The following is a 13,191-nucleotide window of genomic DNA, read 5'->3' on the forward strand; positions in this document are numbered from 1 at the left end:
GCAGCTGCTGATCCAAAATTAACTGCAGATGTCAGAATGCCAGTAGACGACGCCCGTGCTTGTTCGTGACCAACATAACCTTCGATTTTTCTCTGGAGATTGCAAGCCCTATCTGGGCACACTAGTCACGAATTACGTCGAGGGCCCCTTGAAGACCTTGTGGCTCATTTCAGGATGCGCTGACCAAAGGGTGATGTCATCTGCGTACGTGATGCATTTTGCGTGATGTATTGCCGTCAGCTTCCATGCCAGTGGGAGAAGGGCAACGTTAGGAAGAGCCGGTGCGAGCACAGATCCCTGTGGGACACCCCCATTCAAAACAAAATGTCCAACTGGTTGACCAGCTAGGCAAATGGTGAAGGTGCAACCGTAGAAGAAGGCCTTGACGAATGTGCACGTCTTAAATCTGTGATTAGAACCATTTGCAAGACCCAACTCATTTGTGAAGAGCGAGCTAAACTGCTGCTAAAGTGCTGGTGGCAGCAGCGTGGGCGGCTCAACCAAACATGTCAGGGCTATTTTTGCCGACGGTACCGTGCTCATTTGGAAGCACTGCAGTCAAGACCCCTCAATGCACACTTCAATGCCTTAATACGATCTGAGCCAATGAGAAAAGCGCTCCATTCGCTGACATAAAACAGATGCAATCTGCTGCGATCCTTGCATGAGACCTAAGAAAAGAAGCAGCCTCGAACTGAAACTGGTTTCTTAGAGTAACTCAGAAGTGTGACTCGCGAAACGACACAGAATGACATACCAGGGAAATGCTAGTCAAACACCTTTCCAAACAGAATGAAAATGGAAGAGCCTGAATCGACTGACAATTGCAAAATGACCTGCTTGACTTGCACGTTAATGTGAATTCCATATGCAACAAACCATTGAACCAAAAAACCTGGACAGCTTCCTCCTCCAATGACTTCGTGAACAGCTCTTTAGGACTGTTCCCGATTACAAACATTTTGAAAATGCCTGATATGGCCACGAAAGAAACATTTGTTTTCTTTCCTTTTAGGTGAGCAGCTTGGCCATAAAGCGTGATGCTGGCTAGAGCCACATCTGAAACAGTGGGCAGAAGTTGTGTGCTGCTGCAAACATGATGGACAGCACTCTCAAGATGGGGGGGGGGGGGGGGGGGGCTCCCGTGCGTAGCTGCCTTGTTCGGCTTGTCATGCTGACTGAAAGTTCAAGCACGCAGCCGTGAATGTGGTGACTGCGCCAATGAACTGCCTTGTGTGTAAGTATGCACAGATACCGTTTGCCGCCCCAAGAAATGAAAAGTTCCTTCATTTCCGCAGCTGTATGCTCGATTTGACTCGCGAGAACAACTGCTTTGTTGAAAGAATGCAAAGACACTTCCAACAGAACACATTCTTGAATGCTGTGCGAGGACACAATGGCAACAAACTGGTCACGTTATAATTCTTGTTGCGATTTAAATGAGCACACCACCGTGAGCTCTGCAAGTACAGTTACATACTCCCGAACAGACTCCCCCATGAAACAGGCGGTGAAATCAATGACGTTCGAAGACCAGGCTGCAGGCGGTATCAAAGTGTTTGGACGGTGCCGCTACCACGAAGTCGTAACGAGGGCCTCGTTCTGGCAGACTTGATGCCTTAGGTAGTATACGAGGGTTTAGTGGTCAGCTTCCAGCTCGTAATAAGATCATGTGCATGGTGATGCCAGCTGACAACGAAACAGTGTTCCATGCTCGCCGTCACTGCTGCGAGCGGTGCTGGCTAGTGCTCCCAGGACTACAGAAGCACCCAATAAAGTGGATGAGAAAGCAGTAGCTGAATGGGCATAGTATCGGATTCGTCAGTCACTACCTGCTGCAAGTTGATTTTTCATCGACTTTGATTCCTTTCCATTTTTGTCATAATTAATATACTACAATTAAAACAAACAAATAATGTCCCCTTCCTTAGCTTCGTTGTCTGCTGGTTCCAGTAGGTTGTGTCTAACAAAAAGAAGCGAGCCCTCGGTCAATCCCCACTCTTTCGTTGCCTCGGTAGGGCATATTTCAGGGAGGGGGTATCGTGTATATTTACAAAATCACAAAGGAGATTATGGTTACACCCAAGGAGCTCTTGTTGAGAAAACACTGTTACCACCCCCCACCCCCCCTAAGACGAGGGAGGAGTTGCAATACGGACAGACTGGAGCATGCTGCAAAAAGCTGACGAGCACCTTTTTTTTCCTCCTTTTCCAAACATGACTGAGCAATGTCGTCTGGTGGCTGAATCTGAACTACTGACAAAATGGCGACAGTAGACCGCCTCATTAACGCCCTTTAACAGAAATAAAACATTGCTGGTTCCCTTTCGTCGCCAGCAGCACTACTCGACGCCAAGGTGCCCAATTTAAACTCGAAAATTTCATCTGTAAGTGCGTACAAGTACCTAGGTGTCCATTTCTCTTCTGAGTCAACATGGTCCCTTCACAAAATGCACGTTACTAACAAAGCTAACCACGCTCTTGGCTGTCTACATCGAAACCTTTATCTGGCTCCTACCCTTATGAAACTAGTTGCCTGTCAGACCCTTATCACACCCAAACTGAAATACGCATGCGCTGTTTGGGACTCTCACCAATGTAACACCCCTCGAAGGGGAGAAGGAAAGCACACAAGAATAGTCGGCACACCATGTAAACGCGATGATGCTGGCAACATGTGGCCATCAACATCCGCCGCATCAGTTGGCCTTCAACACAACTCGGCAACACCATGCTGCATCCCCCTGTAACACCAACGTAGCCAAAAGAAACACTTTTGTGTTCTCATCTCACAAGAGTATGCTTAGGTATCCTCTGCAACTCTTTTGTATTGTTTTGCTATGGCAGAAATGTCGTGGCAGCACTCCAAACTCGAACTCAACTCAGTGCACTGGTCCCTCAGATATAATGGGCAAGGTGCACACACAATAATTGTACCTTGCCCACTGCCATTCAACAGGGGAGACCACACTGGAATATTGAGGCCCACCTTTTCCAGCAGACACAACTAGGCTGCGATAATGATGTCACAGTTTCTGCTATGATCTCACCTGACGCAGCACGTTTCCTGGCAGGTGGCCGCAGAGTCATCTTCAGAGGAGAGTGTGAAACTTTATTTTCAGTGGGAGGCTCTGATTGCTGGTTCGCTGCATCAAAAAACAAATTTATCATTCTTCTGTGGAACACACGAAGGGGCATTTTTTTCCAAGGGGCTCGTTTATATGTCAGACACAACTAAATTGAATTGAATAGACAATTAGGCAAGGGAAAGCATAGAGGATGTTAAATGTTGTCTTTGAGTGTAGTGTACTAATTGTGATGTAACTTGAGATTAATTCGAGTGGATGAAAAATCACCCTTTCCATTTTGGGATCTGAACCCACAATCTTTGAGCAATTGATGCGTAATTAGAAGGTTGTGGGTTCAGATCCTGCTGACGGAAAGGGTGATTTTTCGTCCACTTCAATTCATCTCAATTTAAGTCGCAACTGCAGTTAAAGACAACTAACGTTCTGTGTGTTTTCCCTGGTCTAATTGTCTGTTTAATTCATTCAGTTGATAGTAAATTTACAGCACAAAAAAACGAGAGACAGAAGAAGAAATACTACACAGGACAAGCGCTAACTGGCAACTACAACACTTATTGCGCATAACCTATGCTTAAATGTCTCTCATTTTTTCGCGCTGTAAATTTACCATGAACCAACTAGCCCAGCTTAGCACTCTTTTGAACTTCATTTAGTTGTATGGAACACAATATTAAAACGCTATGCCCGTTGTTGACCATTATTCTGAACACCCTTAGTCGTACAAAACATACTGCCCCACAGACTGCTCCGAATAAGCTTTTTACCAAGAGATCCAGCGAGCCGCTGTCTACAATGGTGCGAAGCATTTCTTAGCGAACCTTTGCCACTTTGAGCGTACCTACCTACCTACCTTACCTACCTACCTTACCTACCTGCCTTACCTGCCCTGCCTGCCTGCCTGCCTAAGTCTGGGTCCTCTTATGATCGCTTCCTTAACTTTAATGGTGTAGACCAAAATCGGCATGGGAGGGTAAGAGGATTTGACAAATATGACTGTCGGGTCATGACATGAATAACACGAAAATCCTGTCACGTACGTCGTCAAACCCTTTCTTCCAGACACATGCGGCACATAACCGTTTACAACGGGCCACGGTGTACAGGTATGCGCCACAGGTGATCGACAGTTTATATCTACTACCCAGGAACGGCGAGAACAGACATTGGTAATTTAAATACGACAGCGGTAAGAAAAACTGATATTGGCAGCGTTGACGCGATGAATGGAAAGAATGAAAATTAGGATCCCAGCAGGAATCGAACCCAAGCATTTTGCGGGGCAATCAGGTGCTCTACCACAGAGCCACGCCAGGTCTATAAACTGGTTTGGGAAAACAGCCTATGCAGGCGTAATGTCAGTGCAACATCAATTGTGGTTGTGGTGCTGGATATCTAATTTTACAAGAAAGTGATAAACACTACATATGTATTCCTACGATACAGGCATCATATCACATTAACGCCTGTGGTTCCAGTGTTGGCTCAGCTTTTATATCAGTCTAATAAACCTTACATTTGAATTCCTATGATTCAGCAAGTTATATTGAAGCATTGCTCGACCCCGGAGGAATACATTAACGAAAGTTACGTACGATATTCACATGACTGCACCATAAAGTGCACTTTGTTTTGATAATTTACTGACGTATGTACACTCAAACCTCGATATAACGAACACGGATATAACGAATTATCGGTTATAACGAAGTAAATGAAGAATAGTCTTGTCATAAATACAGTGTTACAAATAAATGGTTATAACGAATTTTCGTATATAACAAATTTATTTTCGTGACAGATGTGACTTTGTTATAACGAGGTTTGAGTGTATACTCTAATGTGAGGTGCTGACGTTACGTTGCATGATATGTTACCCTTTAAACGCCAGTGTTGCTGACATGCCTGGTAAGCCCACGATGTGCACACAGTTACTACACTTACAAAAACACGTCGATCCATCTCGTAACGCTTGGCTCAAAGCCATAATGCAGCATAGAAGTACTCGTTGACTGCTTCACATGAAACAGATTCCCATAAGGCATGGGATCTGCCGATATTTTTTCACATCTACTTTTCCAGGCACAAGTTCGACTACAATAAAGCAGTGTTTGTCCATTCTTGCAATACGTGGCAATATAATGCAGAACATTTAAGGCACAATGAATGTGTGCCACCAGCTACCTGTTCATTTATTTAGTTATTAATTAGGTATTTATTTTGTCAAACCTCAATATATTCAAAAGATATATATAGAGTTGTTGCCCATACCAAATGTTTCCCATGTCACTTCATATATATAAGAACTTGTTGTTGGGCTAGTTGGTAGATCATTTTCAAAAACTTAGAGTAACAAACACACACACACACACCCAGGCATCAACCATGTACAGCACTCACTTCCAACTGATTTATTCATCGCACGAAGGCTTTGAATATATACAAGCGGCACATGCGCGCATAACATCAGATAAAGTCAAAACACACACTAACAAGACATACACCTTCTTTCCTGCTTCTTTCTGGTCACAGTCTAGAACTGATGAACTGAATTTCCCTAGGAAACAAAGATAGAGACGGGGTGCTTACAGAGCGGTCCTTGCCGTTTTCTCTGCAAAAAAGCTCTAACACTTCACGTGCAGTTTTCCTTGTGCTTCTGCCCAGAATCTTTGCCTCAGAGAATCCTGCGTCATAGCCACACATTACAGCATGCGCAACCAGGTGCGCATACTTGTCTTGTGTTATTAATTTTTGGGCGTGCTCTCTCAACCGGTCATTAACACCCTTTTCGGTTTGACCGATGTATACCTTGCTGCAGGATAGGGGTATCGAGACACGACCCCCGCGGAACATTTCACAAAAGGCCTCTCATGCTTCTTCTCGCAGCCGCGCTTTTTGCTATCGCAAAGACGTTGGCACAACTTCCCGATTTCCTCGGGCGCCGAAAAGACCATGGGTACACTGTGCCTACCCACGACTTTCTTGAAATTGTGCAAGAGCTTATGGATATATGGCACAACTTGTGGCCTAATCCTTGAGGGCTGGGTAGCAGTCGTCGCTTTCCGTGTTCCACATTTAAACTTCTGCAGCAGTGATTCAGCAACAGCCCTGATGACCAATCGAGGGAAGCCAGCAGCCTCTAATCGGCTAACCTGATTACGGAAACTACATTCCATGTTGTGTGGGCAGGACCTCCTCAGCGCCGATTCCAAGCAGAGAGGGGCTACACCCCTCTTGACAATCTTTGAGTGGGCAGAGTCGTACGGCAACAGCTCCTTCTTAACACGGGGATGAAAAAATCAGCAAAAGTGCTGATCGTTCCACGTGAGGCTCAAATCTAAAAATTGCAGACAAGCTTCTTGTGGTAATTCGACAGTGAAAGACAGGCCTCGTCCTAGTCTCTTAAAGACGTTTAAAATAGCTTCAGGGGATGCAAGGTCTCCCTGTAAAAGAATTAAAAAATCGTCTACGTATCTAAAAACCCTTAGAACCTCCCCCCCCCCCATTAAAAGCATTATCCAAGTCCCCATCTACTTCAGCCAAAAAGATATCGCAGAGAACCGGTGCAACACACGAACCAATGCAGATTCCCTGCCGCTGAAGGTAGGGCGTTTCATTGAACATTATAAAGGTTACATTGAGGTAAAATTCTAAAAGCAATAAGTAATTGTCAACAGTAATGCCTGTGTCGTTGATAAAAGGAACGTCGCCATTCTTTTCGAAACGTTAAGGTTGTTCCTTAACGCTAAGTGTGTGTGTGTGTGTGTGTGTGTGTGTGTGTGTGTGTGTGTGTGTGTGTGTGTGTGTGTGTGTGTGTGTGTGTGTGTGTGTGTGTGTGTGTGTGTGTGTGTGTGTGTGTGTGTGTGTGTGTGTGTGTGTGTGTGTGTGTGTGTGTGTGTGTGTGTGTGCGTGCGTGCGTGCGTGCGTGCGTGCGTGCGTGCGTGCGTGCGTGCGTGCGTGCGTGCGTGCGTGCGTGCGTGCGTGCGTGCGTGCGTGCGTGCGTGCGTGCGTGCGTGCGTGCGTGCGTGCGTGCGTGCGTGCGTGCGTGCGTGCGTGCGTGCGTGCGTGCGTGCGTGTGTGGTGTGTGTGTGTGTGTGTGTGTGTGTGTGTGTGTGTTTTTGGAAAAAAATAAAGGTCACTCCATATGATCGCATTCATATTTCATTATTTCAAGTGGTCTTGGATGTAAAGTGGACATATCGAACTTCACCAGCCGAGAGCACGAACACTCAGTTGATAGCTTCCCCGCAACATCCTAGAATGTGGTGACATGGTAGGTGTTCCCAACAACTGTCCACAAGGCCTCACGCTGCATTGATCATGCCGAATGCACCGTTTGAATGTTGTGGCGTACATACACGGCAGCTTGGCTAGTTTAACAAGGCACTGCATTAGAAGCTCTGAGTTTGGTATTCTTTACGCCTGAAGTTATCTTTTAAAGCCCATTTGACCATGCAAGTGAACATCTCAAGCTTGTTTTTTTTATTGCTTTCCTCTTGTGTCTTGTGACGCTTCCTTATGTGAACAGCACGGCAAATTCAAGCCTGCTCAAAAGTTGTAAAACATCTCGAAGGCAAAGATAAGCCTACATTGTTAAGTCACATCCTTTGTGTTGCGCACGTGCGAGAATGGCACCACGCCTCATCTTCTGTTTTCAATAAAATCAGTCGGCAGTTGGCTCTCTGTGTATTTCTCTGCATCTGTTTTTTTAGCGCCCAGAAGGCGTGTTTACTAAATCACACCAATTTGCCCAAGCAAAAGTGTTATTAAAATACAGCTAGGTAGATATCTTCACATTAAATTAAAACATGCTTCATCGTTTCCTTAGCTTCCCCACAGCATGTGCATTGTTCTTCTTTACGGAATCTTGCTTACATTCTAAGGCGACCCGACCTCGCTTCAAACAGTAAGACGCTTTCCCTTGAATTATGATAAAATGCTCCCTCCTTATTTCGTCTTGGTCTTTTCGGTAGTTACTCAGAGCCATTCTTTTTTTTTCTTCCATCGCTGTCCTATAAATCCTCTCTGCCTCTGACTCTTCACTTAACGCTCTTTGTTGACATATTGCTTACACTACCAGCCGTATATTTACTAGTGAGCCTCCTAGTTCTTTTTCTCCACTGTGTGTCCACGCTCTTCCTATACAAATACCAGAACACCTTCTCTGCCCATCTACTATCCTTCATATTCCTTAACCTCACTTCGAACCTTATTTTGCTCTGAGCTTCCCTCGCCACAAAACTTGCCCATCTCATATCGCCCTTTACAGCCTCATTTGTCGTCTGCCCGTGAGCACCCAACGCGAGGCGTCCCACAGTGGTGTGCATGTGACCTTATGCACACCAGTGAGTTCCCAAATGTAAGCCTCAGAACCATTACACCTTTCCACAGACCTCGAAGCATCTCGTACCTATTGTATCCAAATAATGCTCTGTGCTTCGTTGTTCCAGCATTCCTCTTTCCCTCTGCTGCCGAGGTTTTTTCCTGTACCTCCGTGTAGTTATCACCCTAATTTATCCATACTTTAAGGTTCGCTTACCCTCGCTATTTCTTTGCCCTGTATTCACACTGCCTGATCACTGGGATGATCGAATACCATCAATCTACATTTTGAAAAATTCGTAAACAGGGCATGTGCAGGAGCCAACGTTTTGACAAGCAGGCGTCTCTTGTTAAAGGCTTTGTTGCAGCCTTGAAGAAAAGTCCACTTGTCGAAATGTCAGCTTCAGCAGACCCCCTGTTTACGAATTTTCCTCAGAAGCTTCCATTTTCCCCTGACTCTTGCCTTTCTTTGTTTGGCAATCTACATTTTGTTGCACTAAGTCCTAGTCCTGGAGCTTCACCTTCTCATTCGCATGTATCCACCAGCCGCTGTATATCATCTCGGCTGTCCGCAAATAAGACAATATCATCAGCATAAAGTAAACCTGGAAGCTGCTGCTCAGTCATCATGCCGGCCTGTTTGTGTGACAGATTAAAGCCAATGTTGCCGCCTTCTAGCAGTTTTTCCATCCTCACCATGTACAGCATGAATAACAGCGGGGATAAAGGACATCCCTGCTTCAGCCCCTTGTTAATTTCAACGTTCTCTTTGCTGCTCATTCTTTGCCATTCTACACAGAGTGTATTTTCTCCACATATCTCCCTCAAAAGCTGCACACAGTCGTCTATGCCCACTTCTTTTGATATCCCATAAAATTTCCCGATTAACATTATCATACGCCCCAGTGATGTCTAGAAAAGCCATGTATAAAGGTCTGTTGTTCTCTATTCAAGACATTTCCATACAATGCACAAGAACAAATAAGTCATCGTCTAACTGTCTGCTGATTTAAAATTCATTCTGAAGTTCTCCCAAAATACTGTTATGTTAACAATATACCTTGATTTGGGTGAGTTGGTTGATTCTAGCAGTGCACGTAAACGGTGAAAGTGACGAGGATGAAAGAAACACATAAGACAGGACTGGCTTCATGTTCTGCCCATGTTTCTATTTTTAATTTCAATGCTTGAATCACCTGTGTGTACAATGTAATGGTCAGCTGAGCAAACAGCGTCTTTCTCTGCCTTGCCTTTGTAGATGAAATGCGTCCTATTCTGTCGCCAATACTCTAGTGCAGTGTCTCACAGCCATGAATTTTTGGGCACCCTTGTGGACCGCTGGAATAGATGAGGGACCCTTTGAAGTGAGAGAAAGAAAGGTGGGCAAGAAACCACTACTCGAGTATTTGCCTGTCCTGTAAGCTTCTTTCAGCCGTTTTCACCAGTGGTTCTTTACTGTTATGTCCTAGTTCATTAATGAGACTAATGGGGACCCCATTTAAACCTAAAGCAAAGCGCTTTGGATTTTTTTTCCTCTGCCTTCTTCCAGCTGAAATTCTCCAGCTTCATCTCTCCCTCTGTTGCATCCTCTTTCATAATGGTACTCACCAGGGGAATTCCCCTGCCTGTTCTTTCTAAACAAATCACCTATTACCCTGTGGATGTAACTTAGTGCCTCATACCCTTCTAATCTGTTTCTTCCATTTTACGCATTATGTCATTGCATTGTGGCAAACTTTCTACCTGGCGATTTTATGTGGTCCCATAATAAATACCCCCGGTGCAGTTTTCTTCTTTTGCTGGATTTCTGTCAACCAACAATCACCTTCACCTTCAATCTTTGCACCGACCAATATCTGCAAAACACATTTTTCTTCTAGATATATTTCCCATTTTTTGTTGCCTTCGTACTGTGGCCGGTTCGCCTTTCTTGCCTGTCTACGCTCCCGTGATCCCTTACGTCACTTCTCGATTGCCTCCCGAATTTCCCTGTTCCGCCAGTTTTTTGTTTTCTCTTTCCTTTCCAGCAAATCGTTTCCTTCTCTTGATCTATCTCCCTCGTCATTACCTGTAACGGCCCGCTATACACTTGGCCCTTGCCTGGTGTTTCGTTCACTCCTTCCTCGACTCTTTTGACTATATATATTTTTAGTGGCACGAGTGCTGAGTGACACCCTTTGCTAACTTCCAGACCACCCTGTCAAGCGCCAGTGCAAGTTGTGTGAAAACCCCAATAAAGATATTTAAAAAAACTTGCAGCACACTTCAGCTTTGCCTTCAAGTGTAGAACGCAATAGCAAAATCGGGCCCCGTGCGCATTGCCTTCCCAATTGCTAGCCTGACTTCGGTTGTTGGTGCATGCCTCAACCGTGCCATAAGGAAACGAATGACTGTGCACGTAAGATTGGCCGTTTCAAAATATTCTGAATGCCTAGTGCAAGTACAGTTGTCAAGTGCCCACTACGCCAAACTCTTCTTCTTGAGAATCAGCGAAGGGCCCGTAAGGCAACATGCGAACCTACGCAGCTCCCCACTTTGTTGATGCTTTTGCAGCTGATGATGATTAAATATGCCTGAGCCCTTTGTAATGGGTGGGCCTTTAAAACGCCCACTCGTTGCGCAATTCACATGTTTTGACGCCTGGCACGATTCTACGCTCCTGCCACGCAATATTACATGCGTTAAGAAGACTACTTCCACTACATGACATTCATATAGTGTTTTTTTCTGAAGCAGTTTCAAGCAATAGCATAGCTCTGTCGTAGAACACCTGCTTGCCATGCAGATGGCCTGGGTTCGATTCTCACTCGAACCTAAGATTTTTAATGTTTATTTTATTTGCATCTTTTCCGATTTTTCGGTCACAGACCAGATGATGATTTTTCACTCACAACCAATGACGCCGACACCAGGATTTCTGCGAAATGAGCTCTTTAACCCTACCGCGTTAGTATAATAGAGATGGAATGGGTTAGGCTAAGTGTTGTATATGATGGAGTGGATATAAAGGTATGTGAAATTAAAATTGAAGTCATATAATTAGTAGAAATTAGTATAAACAGCAATTGCATCTCAGAAACCCATCGGATTGGGCTCATTGTGGCACCTGGCAGAGCAGATCTCGACCACACGCTTCTGTCTATGTGGCTTCGGCAGCACACGAAGCACAAAGTTCAACTAAGGAAGTACCAGGGAACACCAGCATCAGAAAGTGTAACTAAAAGGTACGGTATGGGTTAACTTAAAGATTGTACATGATAGAGTGGAATTTAAGGCATGTCATAACTTCCACGCTACTGCTATTCAAACCTTGCAACTATCCAATGTTGCTTCCACTTCACTTCGAATGAAAAAAGTGACATTCGCACGTGCCTAGTTCCAATTCTTAAAAATATTGTGCAAGTAGCTGGGTCATGACAAAAATGCTCATTTTTCTTCATATAGGTGACATATACTATTCGAACTATTCGATTCGAAATTATTCAACCAAATCACTATTCACTGCAAATCTGCTGTGAGCCTCAAATTTACTATTTGCCAATCCCCAGTTCAAATACCTTGGCACATGCACACAGAAAGTAGCCTATAAGAGGCAACAATGGATGGATCAATTCCTTTCAGAACTAGAGCTTTTCTGGTGCATTCAGAATCTCTGTGAAGTTCCCTGCATAGAAGCACACTATTCAGCATATTGGTGCAGGAAAGCATTAGGCATCCCGCCTATCAGATGATTTTTCAGTGAGTGGAATCGACAGAATTCCCTCCTCAGTGACAGCAGTATCAACGCGTGGCAAATGCCGTAAGATGTGGGCCGGTATCATCATCATTGAACACAGAAGTACTTCAGCCATTTCCTACATATCCCTTCTGATGGTATCATTATTTTAGTCACACAACGGAGAAGTGACACCAGAATGTTTCTAGGGATGTAAAAAGAAAGCTTTCTAAAGACACACTTTTAATAACAGACTTTTGCCCTCTGTATGTATACTGAAAATTGTGTTTATGCATTTAGCTCTGACTCCTAACTTGTGGACTGAAGAAGTAATAATAACAATAGGCATACACTGCCTATAACGTAAGTCACTGGATTCGCGAATATCCGCACTATAAGTGGTACCACACTATAACCAAAACAACATTTTTCAAAGGCTCAACACGTGCAAAACATGACCAATAGGCAGTCACGTGTTTCGGACAATCGAGGCATGTGACTTGGGTGTAAATTTGTATTTGTTTAAGTTAGCAAATGTTGAAAGGTTAACGTTCATGGACCTGCCTGCAGACATAACGAACAAAGGAAACAAAAAAAAGTGCCACAGCAGAAAGTCCCCGACTAACGGTTTGAACCTCCTCGTTTATGTGGACTTTGCTGCAGTACCAAACTGCGCAGAAACTATAAGTCAAGCTGCAATTGAAATTCCTCATGCTTTCAATCTTACAGGCACATGATGTCAGAAATATTGGCGACCATGCTTCACTACTCAAGTGTTGCACATGCACGTGCTCATTTTTGTTAAGATGCAAGTCGACCCTCCCAAATGCAACAAATGTAAAACGTGTCGTTGACTCGTCACCAAAGCACAACTTTGATTACCTGCGGCCACTACCGACGAGGCAGCTAGCGCTCATTAGGCTTAGCATCCGGATTGCCACTTTGCACGTCGTTGCGGGAAGCTTGTCCAAGACAACACGAACATAGGGCGTAGAAGAGATTGCACTCACAAGCTAAACCAAGGGCAGCACGCGTGAAACGAAGTTTCGGTTTGCGGTCGGGAGAACA

The 13,191-nt window shown here is 44.6% G+C and overlaps 1 protein-coding gene across 1 annotated transcript in view; it reads right to left on the bottom strand.

The window, feature by feature from the left end:
* LOC119372437 (zinc finger protein 337) overlaps positions 1–13,191 on the bottom strand; it is a 75,622-nt gene that overhangs the window by 21,104 nt on the left and 41,327 nt on the right. The window contains exon 5 of the mRNA XM_049420243.1: positions 3,051–3,146. Within this exon, the coding sequence (XP_049276200.1) occupies positions 3,051–3,146 (96 nt within the window). The remainder of the gene's footprint in view (positions 1–3,050; positions 3,147–13,191) is intronic.

Source organism: Rhipicephalus sanguineus, chromosome 10 (genome assembly GCF_013339695.2).
Source record: "Rhipicephalus sanguineus isolate Rsan-2018 chromosome 10, BIME_Rsan_1.4, whole genome shotgun sequence".
Lineage (NCBI taxonomy): Eukaryota > Metazoa > Arthropoda > Arachnida > Ixodida > Ixodidae > Rhipicephalus > Rhipicephalus sanguineus.